General features: G+C 51.4%; 2 protein-coding genes and 1 long non-coding RNA gene across 5 annotated transcripts in view; 1 reads left to right on the top strand and 2 right to left on the bottom strand.

The window, feature by feature from the left end:
- Positions 1-7,269, top strand: part of LOC138169855 (uncharacterized) — a 23,441-nt gene extending 16,172 nt beyond the window's left edge. The window contains exons 2-3 of the long non-coding RNA XR_011170481.1: positions 1,010-1,245; positions 4,886-7,269. This is a non-coding gene — a long non-coding RNA (uncharacterized lncRNA). The remainder of the gene's footprint in view (positions 1-1,009; positions 1,246-4,885) is intronic.
- Positions 1-17,558, bottom strand: part of RANGAP1 (Ran GTPase activating protein 1) — a 228,733-nt gene that overhangs the window by 189,184 nt on the left and 21,991 nt on the right. The window lies entirely within an intron of this gene.
- TOB2 (transducer of ERBB2, 2) overlaps positions 6,972-17,558 on the bottom strand; it is a 17,098-nt gene continuing 6,511 nt past the window's right edge. For 2 of the 3 annotated variants that reach the window (XM_069099434.1, XM_069099436.1), the window contains exon 2: positions 6,972-10,879. In XM_069099434.1, coding sequence (XP_068955535.1) covers positions 9,739-10,776 — 1,038 coding nt within the window. In that variant the 5' untranslated portion in view covers positions 10,777-10,879 and the 3' untranslated portion in view covers positions 6,972-9,738. Of the gene's footprint in view, positions 10,880-15,322; positions 15,455-17,558 lie in introns of all 3 variants that reach the window. The other variant, XM_069099435.1, reaches the window with a different exon arrangement.

The raw sequence follows: 17,558 nt of genomic DNA, 5'->3' as shown, positions 1-17,558 counted from the left end.
TCTGGTGGCTCCCAGGACCATTCAGGGACCTCACAAGGCCCTGTGCCAAGTGAAATAAGGCCCTGCAGTAGGCACAGGCTGACTGAGGAAACCAGGTACCCACCATCAGCCCACTTCCCACCCCTCAAGGGAGCTAGGGAGTCAGGTGCAGAAGACCAGAGAGGTAGGAGACCAGAGGGCAGGTTAGAAAAAGCTTTAAATGCCAGGCAACAGTGCCAAGGTCAGAGTCACATATGTGGGGGGGGGGCTTAAATCCTAAGAGCATGGAATGTCAAACCAGGTAGGGCCCTTAGAACAGGGGATGTCAGAGTTAGGAGAGACCTGAGAATAGGAGATATCAGAGCTGAGGGAGACCTAAACTAGGGAATGTCCAAACTGGGAGGGGCCTGAGAACAGGGAAGATCAGAGCTGAGGTTGACCTAGAACAGGGAATGTCAGAGCTGGGAGGGGCTTTGAATAGGGATGTCAGAGTTGGGAGAACCTTAGAAATCATCTAGCCCCTCATTTTTCACATCAGAAAACTGAGGCCCAGCAGGGGAAAAGACCAGTCACTCCAAGGAAATCAGACTAAAGTTCTCCTCCCAAAAAGCAGAGTGATTTTAAAGATATAAACACTTAGTCTCCTACACACCCACTATAAGCCTGCTCTTCTCCATAAAGAATGGGTCACTTGTAGATGTCCTGATTCATCCTATGTTTCAGCCTTGAGGCTAGAGTTGGGAATGAAACAAGGAGTGAAATTTCTTCATCAGAATGGGCAGTCATTGAGCTCTGACCTGGTTACAAAATGTCCCTTTGTCCCAGGGCTCCCCAGCTCTATCAGTGGGCCCAGGCTTCACAGCCTGGTATGTGACAAGCTCTCAAGGAGCCAAGATGTGAGGAGGGACTGTCTGCCTTCTCCTCCCTCCTAGAAATCTACAAACAGTTCAAATTCCCCTGCTCAGGAATGGACAGAACTGTAAGATCCAGGACTGACAGTGTCAGTAATCATCTTTTCCTCATTTTCCAGGTGGGAAACTGAGGCCCAGAGAGGAGTGACCTGCCCCACACTCATCGAGTGCATGGTAGGTCTGGGAGTGGAGCTCTGTCCACACAAGCCAGCCGACTCCAACTCCAGCCACCCCCCTCTCCTAGTGTCTGCATCAAGCCAGAGGGTCTTAGCTCTTGGCTTTCCCAGAAGCCTGGCTGGGCTCAGCCCAGTTCCCCTAAGATTGAGAGAGCTGCAGCCAGGACCACAGGCCCCAGGTGAGCAAACTCTCTTCTCAGGAAGAGTTATAAATAAATAAACCTGGATCCCTGTGCTTCCTCCCCAGCCCTGCTGCCCCATGCCCTTTGCCAGAGAATGTTCTTTGACCACATGCCAAGGAGAGGAGAGACACAGAACACGGTGTCCAGAGCAGGCGCAGATGGGCAATACTGAATGCCTGACCTGACCCCGCCCCCATCCCTTGTCCTTTGCCTTTCAGATAAGAAAAGAGAACAACCCCTTGAGGCCCCCACTGGATCCTTCCCCACCGTGGTTGCTGGTGCCCTGGGCTACTACTGACTCCTATTCTGTAGAGCCAGGCTCCCAGCAGACCTCCTTCTCCACCAGAAGCCTTGCTGTTTGGCTCACTCCCATTGGTTCTCCCCCGCCCCCAACTCAGAATCAGAATCACAGCACTTTGGGGCTGGGAGGGTCCTTAGAATATGGAGTGTCAGAGCTCTGAGGGGGAGGCCTTAGAACATAGGATGTTGGAGGTGGGGTGGGAGGTCTTAGAACATGTGATGTTGGAGCTGGGGGGACCCTTGAAACATGAGATGGAGTTGGGGGGCCCTTAGAACATAGGATGTTGGAGCTGGAGGTGCAGGGGGCCTTAGAACATGTGATTTTGGAGCTGGGGGGACCCTTAAAACATGAGATGTTGGAGTTGGGGGGCCCTTAGAACATAGGATGTTGGAGCTGGGGGTGCAGGGGGCCTTAGAACATGGGATGGCCCTGAGAACAAAGGGCTGAGATACTCAAGCCCTCCTACTGTTCCTCAGCTTCCTCTGCCCTCAGAGGGTGCTCAGCCCACTATTTCCTCCCCCAGGGGTCATATAGATAGCAGTAGCTGTTAACTCTTTTACCTGTGCGACCTTGGGAAAGCCCCTTCATGTCTCTGGGCCTCAGTTTCCTCATCTGGAAAATGAGATAGTTCATAGAATCATAGATTTATATTTAAAAGTCTTTTTGTCCAAACACTTCATTTTACAGATGAGGAAACTGATGCCCACAGGTGAGAAATCACCCAAGTGGAAGAGAGTATTTGAACCCAGGGCCTTTGGCTCTAGGTGTTCTGTGTACTGAACCCATGCTTCCTTATGTCTAAGCTCCCAGGACACACATTGCTAAATTCCACTGGCTCCTGGCCCTGGCTCTTCCTCAGCTGTTGACTGTTTCTGAGCTAAAGGCCAGGCAGGGGTAGAAATAGAAACTCTAATGTGGGAGCTCAGGGATACTCAGCAGAGTCCCCGGGAGCTCTCATATGAGGCAGAGGATCCTGGCACCTCTCCTGAGACCAACAGGGAACTCCCCCCAAATGAGACCTAGAGGCTGGAGCTCCCTGTCAGGCAGGCCCCAGCTGCTGTCCAGAGGCCCAGCTGGAGCTGTCCACAGATGAGTCCGAGAGGAAGGCTAGTACCACTTGAAGAGGTTAAAATGGCTACTTAAGGCAGAAGTGACTCTATGCCATGACCAGCCACACATGCTTGGGGGCCCACTGTAGCACCAGACTTGGTGTCAGCTCTGTGTTCAAATCTTGATTCTGCTCTTTACTAGGCAGGTGGGCTTGGACAAACCACTCATTCCCCTTCAGTTTTGGAAGCCTGGGGCTGCTGACCAATTACCATGGAGATCATAGTTCACACTTAGGTTGGACCACAGAGCCCCTGGTATCCGTCCCACCTCTCAGATTAGCCTGGTATGTGGGGCCCTTCCTGGCCTGGGAGTTTCCCTCTGATCTGACCATGTTGCCCTGACTCATTTCCCACTCCTGTCCTGCCTTTGTTAACAGGCTGGGACCCAGGGCTGGAAGATACTTCCTCCTCATCCCACCTGCTGAGATCCTTCAAGGCTCCACTCTTGGCCACACCCTCCCTGGGTGGGTAGCCCTCCCTAGTCTGCCCTAAATCCTGCAGCCAAACTTGCTTATTCTCAGCTCATCCTGTCTTATGTCCTACAGATCTATAAGCCCCATCTCTCTGTGGTCCCATGTGTCTCTCTAAGTCTCTCTCTTGTTGTATGGTGTCTAGCACAAAGCAGAGGTTTCATGAAAAAAGCTTGTTGGATGGGCTTGGAGTGGCTTGCCTTCAGTTGAGGGAGTATCAGGAAAGGGCAGGGTGGGTGGAGGAGGAGCAGCAGATCAGCTGTCAGGGAGAGAGAACTGACCAAAGGAGGTGAGCACTAGCCCTCCCTCTGACTTAATGGCTTGATGACCAGACTGTTGCTACCCCAGGTGACTCTGTAAGACTAAAAACTGTAGAGCCAGGAAGTTGTTTATAGTAGACACTGTATACTATGGTATACTGTATAGTGTAGCATACTTATGTATACATTGCCCTATATTCTACTTAGTAGAGACAAATCCCTGAATCTAAATGAAATCCCACCTAAAGCAGACCGTCTAGTCCAGGGATTCTTAAACTGGGGTCCCCCACAGGGTCAGTGGGAAGATTTCAAAGGGATCTGGGGGGGGGGGAATGACATCAAAGGGGTCTGAGAAGAGCTCCCTAGACGTCCCCAGACTGCCTGACCAAGGGAACCAAAACACAGAAGAAAGCAACCCTCTTATTTTACAGATGAGGAAACTGAGGCCCAGAGAAGGAAAGGTCAGCCATACTTGTCTACGGTGAGTCAGGGTCTCTCATCTGTAGCTGAAAGGAATCTCAGAGACCACAAAGTGGATTGCTGCAGACTTGTCCCAGGTCACAGAGAGTGTATTGGGCAGCACATAAACCAAAAGCCCATGTTCTTTCTACCATTCCACACTGCCTCTCTGGGTAGGTGGGGAGAAAGAGGGAGATCTGGGCCAAAAAGAGAAAAAAGGTGGGGGAAGCCAAAGCCTCGCTTCCAAGCCAGGCAGGCCCAGATCCAGAAGAGACAGTTGAGGAGGATGGGGCTTCAGTCACTCTGCTGTCCAAGGTGCTGAGTGAGAAGGCAAACCAAACCAAACCACCCCTTAAAGGAGACTTAGGAGGGAACAGCCTGGGACATCTGATGGCCCATCTTTTCTGATCTTTTTTTGGGGAAGGAGTCAGTGGGTGAAGCATCTGGGACAACAGCCTGGGAGATCATTGAGAGGCAGTGTGGGAAGGAGAGGGAACAGTCTGGGTGAAAATGCCCCTGTCTGAGCCCTTCTGCTAACCTAGTAGTAATTATACCAGGTCACACCCTACTCACAAAATTCCCATGGCTCCCTGTTCCTTCTAGGATCAAAAATAATCCTGACACTTAACACCCTTCCCATATGGGCCCTAACCTACCTTTCCAGCCTTATTACTCCCCTTTACAAACTCTACAATCCAGACAAACTGGTCTTGCTGTCCCTCCTACCAGACACTCCATCTCCCCGCCTTCACATTGGTCATCTCCCATGCCTGGAATGTACCCCTTTCTCAGCTCTAGCTTTGAAATCTCTGGCTCTTTTCCAAGCTCATCCCAAGCACCCCCTTGTACATTAAACCTTTCCTGGTCTACGTGCTTCTCCCAGCCTCCCCAGCTTCTGGGGTCTCCTCCAAATTCTCTCACACTTACATTGTAGTTCATTTTCAGAGAGGGTCAGGGACTTTGTGGTGTGATGTCTTGATTCATGAGTGAATTGGATTTAAGTGAAACAGAGCTGCTGAACCTCACCCTCTCTTCCAGAGTCATCAGAGTCCAGAGGCAGGATGAAAGTCAAGCAATGGCCAGTGGATGGCCTTGGTGGCTTCACTGCCTGAGCACGCTCTGAGTGCTCCAGAGTGCCTGCTTCCACCACCATCATGGCCATTGGAACAAATCCTTCTCATCTTCCTGTCCTGCTGTGGGAAGTCCTCACACACTTGGGGTAGACATCCACCTACCTGAAGGATAGGTTTGAGGCCTGTCAGTTACCCTCCACCAGGTTTCAGTCCACCTGCCAAGATGGTTTTATGGGGATGTGGTCACTGCACAGGTGTAGCTCTAGTTACACATGAACATGAGGGCAGGGACTGTCTTTTGTCTTTGTACCTTCAGTCCCTGGCACAAAGTAGACATTTGTTGGTTGATTGATGAGACCCCTCTCTGAGCTTCAGTTCCTGGTAAAATGGGGGCAATCCTCTTGGCCCTCCCTCTCACAGGAAAATGGTTTTGCAAAGAGCTAAATAAATTGTAGCTTTCAGCACAAAGAGGAGCCCTCATTCTGGCAGGAGAATGGGTTTTACACATCCCAGCTAAGAGAGACCATTTGTAACATGAAGGCCTTGAAGGCAACAGATTATCCACACAGTGCCATATGCTTAGAAGTCAATTAAATACTTCTCGGTTGATTAATTGTAGAGGAGTTAATGGGAGCAAGACAGCAACGACTCTGGGATCCTCGTTCTCCTACTGTGGTTCAGAGGAAAGAATACTGGCTTTGGAGTCAGAAGACTTGAGTTTGAATCCTGGCTTGGCCAATTGACAGCCTGGGTGACCCTGGGCTACTGAGTCTCAGTTTCCCTACCTGTACCTAGGGCCAGCAGTACCATGGGCTGCCTTGGAAGGTCTTCAGACAAAAGCTGCATGACCACGTGCCATTTAGGGACAAGTTGAACTAAAGACCTACTCTTCCTAATGTAGTCTGTGGGTTAGGGGTATCTCCAAGACAGCCTGGGTCCCCAAAGAAATATGCTGCCTTCAGACTCAAACCTGGTCTGTACTCCTTCCTATGTGACCTTGGTCAACTCACCACCTCTGGACCTGTGTTTGGGCTTGCTTGTGTAACATAGGCAATGTCCAAAGGCCAGAGCAGCTCTCAAGCAGTCACATGGGACCCCTCCCACTGAGGGCTTAAGCTTAAACTCTGGATTTAAATGACCCATTCACAGCAGCAGCAGCAGCAGCAGCAGGTATATTTCTGGCAAATGCCCAATTTAAGACCTGCCCAGTGATACAAAAGTCACCTGGTTGGGAGGAGGCAGGCTACTGGAGGAAACCAGAGTACGGAAACCTCGGGGAGGGGAGGGAGATGATGACATGAAGTGGAAAGAATTGGAGCCAACTTTCCAAAGACATGAGAGGACAGGGAGGGTGGGCAGGATGCCTCACCTTTCCCTGGACCCAAAGGCCTGGCAGAAAGGAGAAAATCCCTCACTTGGTCCTGGCCCTGGGAGACCCTAAGGGGCACCTAGTAAGGATCATCATCAGGAATGACAGGACTGAACTCAAATGTAACACAAGGACATTTGGGCCCAATGCACCTGGCACTGAGTTTTCATACCAGCTGGGTCACCTTGGGCACCGGGCTTTGCCAGGCCATCAGCAAAAGGGAGAGGAGCTGTAGTATAGAACAGGCATTGGGTCTGTCCTATCTCTGTCACTCACTACCTGTGGGGCCTTGGTACAGGGCTTCCGTTTCCTCATCTGGACTAGATCACAGCATCATCGCTTGACTGAGCTGAATGGAGTCTTAGGAGCCAACCAGTCCAATGCCATCGAACAGGGGAGGGAATCTGAGGTCCCCTGCAGTTCTACACCCAGAACTGTAGGATTTGAGTTCACATTCCTAATGCTATTTTTTCAGCTGTGTGGCCCTGGGCAAGGTCCCTGAGCCTTTCTGGGTCTGTTTCCCCCTCGGTAAAACAGGGGCCATTTTCCCATGTCTGTTTGCAGCCTTGAAATTTGATGACAGAGTCCCTTCTCTTGCCTCCCCATCCCTGTTGCTCCCCTCTGTCCTCCTATCACCCTCAATAACATCCAGAAATTTTTTAAAAAGACAAGGACACAGCTATTAGATATCATGCTTTTAATACAAACTTAAAAAAATCTGAAACAATAGAAACTGTACAGATTTGATCAACCGTGTGTTTTGTTTCCAAACTAAATCTCGAAACACTCCAATGTCCCGTTCCAAAATATTGCACGACAGTCTGAATACAAAACCCCTGATTGTATTCCTCCTTCACTAAAGAAAAAAATAAACTATCCTGCTCCCCACCCCCACCCCCTTCTCTGATGCTCTCTGTGCCCCTTTCCTGCCTGGGGGCGAAACAAGAGAGAATCGAGACCCTGCTGCAAAGAGAAGAAAATCCATCATTCTGGCCTAAGTTTACAAGTCCACCCACCTTTGGATTCCTTCTTGGGAAGGTGGGATGGATGAGGAATGGGGACCCAGGGGAGAAAAGGGTTCAAGTCTCTCCTCTTTTTTTCCCAAAGTTTTTTTTCCTGAAAAAATATTTTTTTGTTTCTCTCCTCTTTTTAAGAAAAAATCTCCAAAAGAAAAAAATTACAATTTTTTACGTTAGAAATATACATATATTATATATACCTCTTACATTTTACAAATGTAGCAAATTATTCATTACAAACGGACACCAAAAAAAATGTAAAAAATAAGAAAAAGCTTTCCTACGAAACCAGGTAAATTAGTGCAGGTTTGTTTTTTGTTTTTGTTTTTAAATAAAAAATAAAAATAAACTTGAAGATGAATGCCTATGTCTGAGATGGGAAAGAGTGAGCAGAGAGCAGGGGCCTGCTCCAGAAAGCCCAGGGATTTTCCTTCACAGGCCTGGGCCCCCAGGGGCCTGGCTGCTCCTTTGCTCCATCTGTTTGAGACACACAGGGATGGGATGCTGGGGTGGAGTGAGGAAGGCAGCATCCCATCTCTCACAAGCAGCATGGAGAGCTAGCGCCATTCTGCCAGGGCCCCTGGCACCCACTGGGGGAGGCGGGGAGAGAAGGGCTGCCCAGCCAGGGCTCAACCCTGAGTACAGTGTGGAGGGCAAGGGTGGGTGGTGCTGGGGTACAAAGCCAGGAAGTTACCTGGCTGGGGGAGGTAGAGCTAACCTGCCCAAGCGAGCAGGGTGGGAAAAAGGAGGGTGGCTACACTGGCAGTGGAGACCTTGGCCAAGACGCCACCAGGGCCACAGACAGCTTCATGTCAGCCTTGACACCTGGGCAGGGGTCTTTGGTACATCCCAATGACTGAGGCAGGGCTGGGGAAGAGGGGGGCTCAGTGGGCACAGGGAGAAGGCCAGCCTTGATGCCCTATGCCTACCAGGCCAAAACTGGCCAGCGGAAACTGCCACACAGGCCTGTTCTTAAGAGGGCAAAGCAAGCCCTCCATGGGCTGATCTTGACTGCAGAACAGGGCTGGGAGTGAGTAGAGAAGGGGGGGCTTAGCACTCCATCCTCTCTCCCCAGAAGGCAGCAATAAGGGCGGGCTCTGAGGGGAGGGTGTAGCCAGCCCCACTGCAGCTTAAGGCCAAGGAAGGACAGAAATAAAGAGGGGGAAGAGAGAGAAGGAAAATGAACTCTGAATTCAAGTCTCAGGACACTCATTTGTCCAAGTCCCCTCCTCCAGGCACTGCTTTGGGACCCCTAAGCACTCTCAAGGGTCAGTCAGGGCCAGCAGTCTTCACCCTTGGCTTAAGGCTGGGCCTGGAAGCGAGGAGGCCCAGGTAGGCAGGCTGCGCCATGCAGCCCTGACTCACTCACCCGGAGCAGAAAACCTCTGTTTCTTTGTATTTTTGGTCAGAGTCTGAAATAAAAGTGCAGGTAGTCTGGACACCAGGCAGCTGAGAACCCTAATTCCACTCACCCTAACTGTTCTCGGGAGTGTTCTAGGGCTACCCCCCCCAAAAGACTTAGAACCAACCCTCCCCCCACCTCTTCCCTGCTGACCTCACCCCATCAGGAATAGCTCAACATCCAGAAAGATGCCATGCACCCCAGGATATGGCTTTGTGGCCTTTCCATTCTCTGAAACAGGATACCCCCCACCCCAGCCCATAAAATGGAACAACTGAGGCACCGGGGAGATTCCCAAGCTGTGGAAGGCTGAGGGGGCATGGCTCTTCTAGGGCCCCTGAGATCAAAGGCTTGGGCAAGCTGGGAAGTGATCAGGTGAGGGAGGCCACAGAACTGAGCTGAAGACCCCAGCAGGCTCTTCTCCCCATGGACTAAGCCTACTGGGCAGGGCAATGGGGGCATCATGCTGTCCAGCATGCCTCACTAGCCAGACCAAGGCAATATTTTGGGGGTCTGGCCAGACCACAAAGGGTGCATAGCTTTGGAGGGGGAGTGAGGAGAGGCTGTAATCTAACAGGAAGACCCTCCCTCCTTTCTCCTCTCCCCCAGGGGCAGAAGAGGCTTCCCCTCCCTTTGGGCTGTCCTCTGGACAGCAGAGGCTCCAGACCATTTGGATACAAGAGGAAGGAGAAATGCCCATCTGGACCACTTTCAGCATGAGAAGCCACTAACGATGTTAGGGGAACACAAAAAACCTAAATTAAAAAAGAAAGAAAGAAATTGCAAACCCCAAACCAACCAAATAAATCAGAGACAGGCAGGAAAATAGCAGGGGATCAAGTTAAAACATACGTTCGAGCTTCAGGGAGCTCCCAGCCCCGGGCCTGGCCTGTGTATCTCTTTTTTTCCAAGAAGCCAGAAGGAAGAAGATCAGAAATCTTTTTGTATATTTCTATTTTTCCTTTTTTTTTTTCCTTTCCTTTCTCTTTTCAGTAGCGGCGATGGTTTCCCCGGCCCCCTGCAGGTGGTCAGTTGGCCAGGACCACAGGCTGGAAGGACTGGCTGGGGTACTGCATGGCATTCAGGTTGTAGCTGAGACCCTCCACAAAGGGTGACTTCTCCAGGAAGAGGCTGTTGGCGCTGCCTCCAAACACCTGGGCCACATCAAAGCTGCCACTGCTGCCAGAGCTGCCTCCACCAGGGCTGCCAAAGGGAGCAGAGGCCAGGCCATTGCTGGGCGGCCCATCAGCCCCATCAAAGAAGAGGCTGGGGGAGCCACCGTTGTACACAAATTCCTTGGCGTTGGGGGAGAGTTGGGACTGGGGGGCTGGCCCCGCCCCAATGAAGTTCAGAGAATGCATAGACAGAGAGAGGCCCTTCTGCCGCAGCAGGGTGTTGGTGGGAGACCTGGTCAGGCGGGGCTGCTGTGGGGGGGGCTGCTGGCCTCCTCCGCCAACCCCAGCCCCGCCTGCACTACCGCCACCTTTCTTCATCTTCGTGGAACCAAACTTGGTGGCGGCAAAGGTGGCAGTGGTGAAGGTGATGGGCTGGGAGGAGCGGGGGATGAAGGTCGGGCTGGGTGATTGGCCCAAGGACGGCGAGGGTGAGTTGGACAGGGAGTTGTCTTGACTGCCTATGGGGACAAACACCTGGGCCTCTGGGTTGAAGCTGCTCTTGATCTCCTTGTCCAGCTCAGCAGTGGCGCCGCAGCCCTCACTGTCGTCCAGGTACAGGACCTTGACGGTCCCCTTCTCCCCAATCTGGTAGGAGACCTCGAAAGGGTCGATCCAGACGCTCAGCTCCTCGGGCACATTGGCACGCACGTCCTCCACAGCCAGGCCGCTGCGCTTGGCTGCCAGCTCCACCACGGGGTCCACGACCTCCCCGATGTGCACGCAGCGGAAGCCTGAGCCCCTGAGGGGCTTGTCTGGGTACCAGTGACCTTCGTACCTCTTCTTCAGGAGGCGCTCCAGCTCTTCCCCAAAGAGGTCCGCGCGGCGCCGGGGCAGCTTGTTGTACAAGTAAGAGATGATGAAGTTGAGGGCGACCTTGATCTCCAGATGCATGTTCCTCCTCTCCCGGGGCAGCAGCTGGGATCAGGGTGTGTCAGAGTGCAGGTCAGTGAGGATGGAAGACACGAACGTGGGCAGGTTCTGGCTCCTGATGGCTCTGGGGAAACAAGAGAGAGGAGGCGGAGGCCCTCCATCAGTACAAGGGAAGCCAGGGTACAGAAATCATGTAGAGGGGCAGGGCCAGGTCAGAGCGACACCAGCCAGCCCAAGGGAAGTGAGAAGGCTCATAGAAAACAGTGCCCAGTACCTAGCCCCAAACAGTCATTGTCTAAGACACAGGCAACAGTTCTGCTCCACTATGCAGGAAACAGCAGGGCCAGCTTTCCACCAGGGACTTGGAAGGGAGCTTTGATCAATGTGTCTCCTCTGATACGGCCCTAATGGTGTTGTGGGCAGGAGCACATACACATATATACACATGCATGCACACACGGTCTGGACGATGGGCTCCAGGAAAGCCCTACAGAGAAAAGGCCTTGAATTTACATCCAAAGACACACCAAGTCAATGGAAGAAGACATGGAGAGAGGAGCTGCCCATGCCATAGGGTAATCTTTATAACCAGAGATGTTGGAGGACCAGGCACAGAGCTCACTCTGTGGGTAGATAAATGCGTTCATGTCAGCAAAGAAGCTGGAAGGGACTCAGGCAGCATCAGAGAACCCCAGCCCATCCTGGGAATACTCAGAGGCTGCCCCAGCCTATCATCTCTCAAGGCCGACCGTGGCAATGACCACAGAATGCTCTCACCAGTTCTCTGGCTCTGAGCCTCCGTCTTGCCCCTCTTGGCCACCTTGGCCTGGCATCACTTCCCAGAGAAAAGGTCAGTGCTGAGAGGGTTATTTGGGAGTGCCTCCCTCCCTGAGGTTTAAGAAATAAAAAGATCAGTTCTCAAGCTTTCCTTATTTCTAAGTCTTATTTCTCAATTTTCTGGGGAGTGACTTTCAATTTCATTAGTGTAGGGATCTGCCTGTGAAGTTAACTCCTTTCACTGATCAAAATCAAATCAAATCAAAACTGGGATTAGCCCAAGACATTAAATGAGATGCCCAAGGTCCCACAGCTGGTCTATGTCAGAACTCGAACCCAGGTGTTCCTGGTTCTGAGGCTGGGCCTCTGCCCAGAGGTCCTGTCCAAGTGAAAGGAAGGCCCACTATTGGTGAGGGGACCAAGGGGTCTGAACAAGGAGTGTGAGCAGGAATAAATCTCTTCACTGCTCTGGGCCAGTGTCCTTGTCTATAAACGAGAGGGTTGGCCTTGGCAGCTTCAAGGGTCTCTCCCGAATGCCAGAAGTCCTAGGCACCACCCTGCCCCAGTGTCACCAGCCATGATTCAGTCAGCCACTCAGGCACAAGGAGGAGAATCCTTGAGAAATGGACCTGGAACAGTTCTAGAACCAGTAGGAGACTAAGAGGGGAGAGAGAGAGGTAAGAGATGTTTCTCAGCAACTCCCTGGGTCATCCATGCTGTACGAAAGCACAGAGGAAGAGACGTTCACTGTGAATCACAGGCACATCTCAGTGGGAGGAATGGAACTGCTCTAGACCAGCTCCAGATGAAGATGCATTGGGGCAGGGACTGGCTAGACCCCATTACCTTGAACTCTTGTTCCTTGACACTGCCCATTAATGGTCATGGCTTGGGAATATGGATTAGAGTCATGGGGTACTAGGGCAGGGAAGGCACTTGAGCATCACCTACTTCAGTACTGTCATTTTACAGATAGATGGGGAAACTGAGGCCTACCCTATGCTCTTTCCAATGCTCCCAGGCTTCCTATACAAGGGATGGCCCCCATGTTGGGAACTGGGGGACTAGAAAGCACATGTAATGAGGCCAGGTTAATGGAACTGGTAGTGTTTGCTCTGGAGAAGACAAAAGGTGGGGGCAGGACAGTGTACATGGCTGAGAGATGATCCCATTCATTCATCGCTCAGAGCTTTGGAGGAAGAGCTGGGAGCAGTGAGCTAGGGGCTGGGGGGGGGGACAGAGATAGCCCCACTCTCTGCCCTTGGGGGTGAGGGGGAGAGCAGCAGACACCATTCATCAGAGATGAATGCCTAGTGAACATACATGGTCACAATGGAAGGGGGTGGAATTTATGGGTGGAAAGGCTGCCCATAAAAGGAAAAAGAACTTAGTGGTTTTGTTCCAGAAGAAAGTGAGGACAGGGAGGTTATTCTGGACTCCATGAAGACCAAGTTTCTGGTAATCAAGTGCTGGGATAAGTCTTCTGGTGAGCTGCTGAGTTCTCATCATTGCTGCCTGCTTGGGAGTCTCTGTACCAGGGGGCCCTTCAAGGTCCAGTTTCCAGCTTCTGTAAGAGTACACGACCAACCCTTCTTAGCCTGGCTGCCCACTAGCCAATATTATGGATGACAGAACCACAGAGCCCTTGACAGGCTGGACCCGGACCAGTACTGAGAGGGTGAGATTCAACAGAGGAAAACGCAAAGGCCTACTTTTGGGTGAATCGGACACACTAGGATGAGACCGCTGGGCAAGGACACAGCTCCCATAGAAAGATCTGGGAGCTTTAGAAGACCACAGGTTTAAGGTCAAGATCAGTCAGGATGATACAGCTGTCCCTCCTTCCCCCCAAAAAGTGATGCAAACAGTCTGTCACTTACTTGCTGAGGAACCTTGAGTTAAGTAGTTTCATTTTTCTGGGCCTGTTTCCTTTCTATCAAATGAAGGGAAGGGTCTTCTCAGGTCCCTTCCAGCCCCAGATACTACGATCTTAAACTACATTAATGGGAAAGTTTCCAAGACAAGGGAGACAACAGTCCCACTGTTCTCTGCCCTGGTCGGATCCCATCTGGAACCACGACTGACAGCAGATCTTGAGAAGCTTGGGCATATCCACAGAAGGACAGCCAAGACAGCAGGGGGCAGGGACTAGAGACAGGGCAGTAGGACCATCATCCCAAGAGCAGGGATTTTTAGGCTAGAGAAGACTCAGGAGGGATGAGATGGTTGCCTTCAAGTATCTCAGGGCTGCTGCTGGGAAGAGAGATTTGGCTCTGGCTAGGTCTACTTGGCCCCAGGGCTGGATCAGGCTCAGTGGGTGGAAGCTGCAGAGGCAGATTCAGGCTCTGAATAACGAGAGCTGTCCACAGGCAGCATGTGCTGCCTGGGTGAAGGGGACCTGAGGAGGTGGCCAGGGAGGCCATAGACAGACAGGAGACTGAACCAGGCAGCCGAAGTGGTCTCATCTCACCTGGAGGCTCTCTGACCCTTTCCATGAACCAGAGAGAGAGGTAGATCCGTCTTTAGTGGATAGAACACTGGATCGGAAGCTGGAAAGCCTGGGTCTGAGTCTTAGCAATGCCACATGGAACTTGTCTGGGCCTCAGTTACCTTACCTGTCAGATGGGGGAACTAGACTAGATGTCTGATTTCTAAGGACTCTTATTGCTAATTCTCTGACCCTAGGGAAGGACACACGCCTGCTGGAAAGATTGACAAATGTATTCCTGCAACAGAACGTCTCTGTTGAAGGGCTCTCAGTTGGGTCTCCAAATCTGCATCTAAGCCCAAAGGTGTTAGAACCTGGGCACAGGGGTGTGGAACCTACAGCCTAGAGGCCACGTGTGGCCTTCTAGGAACTCGGGAGCAGCCTTTTAACTAAGTCCAAGTTTTACAGACCAGAACCTTTTATGAAGGGGATTTCTTCTGTGAAGTTTGGATTCAAAGGGCTGCACTTGGGGACCTAGAGGGCCACATGTGGCCTTGAGGCCACAGGTTCCACAAGAGACTCAGCTATCCTGAGCTCCTCCCCTGCCAGGGAGAGCTTTTGAGCCTTGCTTCTGGAAGCTGGGCCTCTTCCCTCCTCACCTCGGACCCAGGCCATTGCCAGAGCTTCCCAATGGGGTTCCCTGTCTGCCTCCAGCCTCCCTCATTTAATCCAGCCCATATTAGCTACAGCCAGCCTTCTCCAGGCTTGTTAGACATCCTGACCAGCCCTTGATTGCAGCCAACTGACCTCCTGCTTGTTCTTGGTACACAATAGTCCATTTCTGTGCTTGTACTTGGACCGGCCTCCTCTGTCCTCACAGCCACCTCCTAGAATCTGTATTTCCTTCCTCTGAGGCCACCTCCTCCAGGATGCCTTCCTGATTCCCCCAGCCCCAGCTGGCTGCTGCCCCCTCTTTCAAATGAAATTAACATCTTCACTTTCTAACTCTTTCGTACTCACTCCTATGCAGACCTGCCATTTCCCCAAGTGGAGACTTGGGGTTTTGGGTTTTGTTTCCCAAGCACCAGGAATAGAGGCAGCATTCAGTGCCTCTTTGGAGGCCATAGGGTCACAGACAAAGTCAAAGAAACCTTAAGATAGCTCCCTAGTCCCACTTGGTCTAGAGGCAAGTACCTGTCTTTGTTCCTGCTTTGACAAAGGTGGCAGAGAAGGTGCCAACCTACATTGTCTCAAAGAACTTCCTCAATTGACCAGATCATGGACATGATCCTCGTCTTCCTCTCTAAGACAAGCCAAGATGGTAGGAGCAGCCAAGGAATCCCAGTGGGAGTCTGCACTTACCAGCAAACGAGGAGATCCCTTTTCTTCCTCGATTTCTCCCTTGGGCAGCTCTCTCCTTGATTGGAACCAGAGGTTCCCCTACTCTCTTGAAGACAGCAACTAGCCCTGCATTCCAGTGGGGGCAGCTCCTACCTGAGGGAGAAGGCTTCACAAATAAGCAAGTTGGCCAGGACACCTCACCTCTCTAATTGGAGAACAAGCTGGACCAGGCTTCAGGGTGGAGCCTTGCAAAAAAAAAAAAAAAAAAGGAGGGAGGAGAGCAGAGGGGCAGAACAGGTCAAGGAAAGCCCAATGGGTCTGCCCACTCTGCTCTCCTGGCCAGGCCACTCTAGGGTGACTCAAAGGACAGTGCTTCAGAACTGTGCCACAGAAAGCTTTTAAGCTGTGGACATGTTCGGGAGTTTCTGTTAAAACCCAAGTGGGGACATGGCTAGATGGTCAGGCCAGGGGCCCCTCTCAATCAGAAGTTCTAGAGCAAGTCTGCATGAACAACTATCATGGACTAGAGGAAAGAGCACAGTCTGATTAAAAAATAAAAATAGACCTTGCTCTGAGACCTTGGCTGAGTCATTTCCCTATGCCTCAGCCTCTTCACTATGTGATAAGGAGTCAGATTAATGGCCTCTAAGCTAACATATTCAATTTAAAGGGGGTTTATAAAGGCAGAATGGGGGGGAGGGGAGCTTCAGAAAGAAAAAGGTCGGGGGTCATATTAGAAAAGACAAAACGCAGGCTTAGTAGATGTTTAAAGAAGGCAGTAAATACTTTCTAAGGCTCATGATGAAGCAAGTCTCCTAGGTGACCTTGGGTGACTAACAGATTTTGACTGGAGGGCCTCTCAGATCCCTTTTAGCTGAAAAATTGTGACCCTAAGGAATTTTGGGGGGAGAAGGAGTGAACTATAGGTGCCCAAGATACTGAGATCCAGCCAGCAGGCTCATCTATTGTGGCGACTGGAGCCGTTATAAGGGAGGGCAGATACTGGAGAGCTGGGAACACAATCCCAGATCCAGAGGAGGAAGGGACCTCAGGGGCCCTCTGGTACATGCCCCTCACTGTAACAAGGAGAAACGGAGGCCCTACAAATGAAATGTATGCCCAAGGTCACCTTGGGAGAAGGGGATCCCAAAGGGCCTGTGACTCCAAACACTGAGCCAGCCTGTGTCCAGGCAGACATGGCAACCTTTGGGAGTTTATAAAGAAGAAAAAGAAAGGGGATTTGGGGGGTTAGAAACACAAAAGAGTCCCAGGCACTAGGATGAGAGGCCAGATTACAGGCAGGGACCATCCTATTCTACTTCTCAGCAGAGACAAATTTTAAAAAGCACAACTCCCTGAAAAGGTTTCTGATGTGGGCGGGGAGGGGAAGGAGGAGGCTGGGAAAATGATTCCACAGAGGAAAAAAGTTAAGAACAGTCCTTAAGAAAGGAAAGGGGTTGGGGGCTCCTAGGTGGCATAGAGCATGGGTCCTGGAGTCGGCAGGACCTGAGTTCAAATCTGATCTCAGGCACTTAACACTTACTAGCCCCATGACCTTGGGCAAGTCACTTAACCCCAAACACCCTGCCTTCCCCCCTCAAAAAAAAAGAAAAAGAAAAAGGGAGCAATGACCAAATAAACCCAAATCCTGGTAGTGGCTACAGGGGATGGAACTCTCAGGAGACAAGGACAAAGCCCTCCTCCTTCTTCAATAGGGCCAAAGTCTAAGCTTTCTGCTAGCAGCCAGTGCCTGCCTCTCTTCTCTAGCTTTGTCAGATGCCCAAAGGCAATGCACTTTTTCATTACAAACTGAGAGTCCTCATGTTCCTAAGTTTAAACAACAGAGAGGGAACAAGGGACAAAGCAACAGCTACCCCCTAGCCAGATGCCCAGATGAAGCCGAGAGGGACAGAGGAGAGATTGGCAAAGACAGGGTAAGGGATGAAAGGATGAAACCACCACCTCCAGTGCCAGCTCCCCTCCACTCTGCTCATGCAGCCACTGACCTGGAAAGCCAGGCCAGGGCTCCAGACCCAGTAGCTGGGGAGGCTGCCCCCTAACCAGACACCAGAGCCAAGAACCAAGCAAGATGGCCTTGTGTTGTTACCCCTTGCTCCTTTCTACTCACAGAACTGAAATCTTCTCATTTTACAGCAGGGGAAACTGAGTCCCTCCCAAGGTCACCCAACCTATGAATGATGGAGCTGAGATGCTTTTGGTTCCAAGTCTAGTCCTGCCATTTGGGTATCAATATTTG

Source organism: Petaurus breviceps, unplaced genomic scaffold, assembly GCF_028583685.1.
Source record: "Petaurus breviceps papuanus isolate PSGF00001 unplaced genomic scaffold, PetGlider_PUasm1.0 379, whole genome shotgun sequence".
In the NCBI taxonomy this organism is placed as follows: Eukaryota; Metazoa; Chordata; class Mammalia; order Diprotodontia; family Petauridae; genus Petaurus; species Petaurus breviceps.
This window is presented reverse-complemented; position numbering and strand designations above follow the sequence as displayed.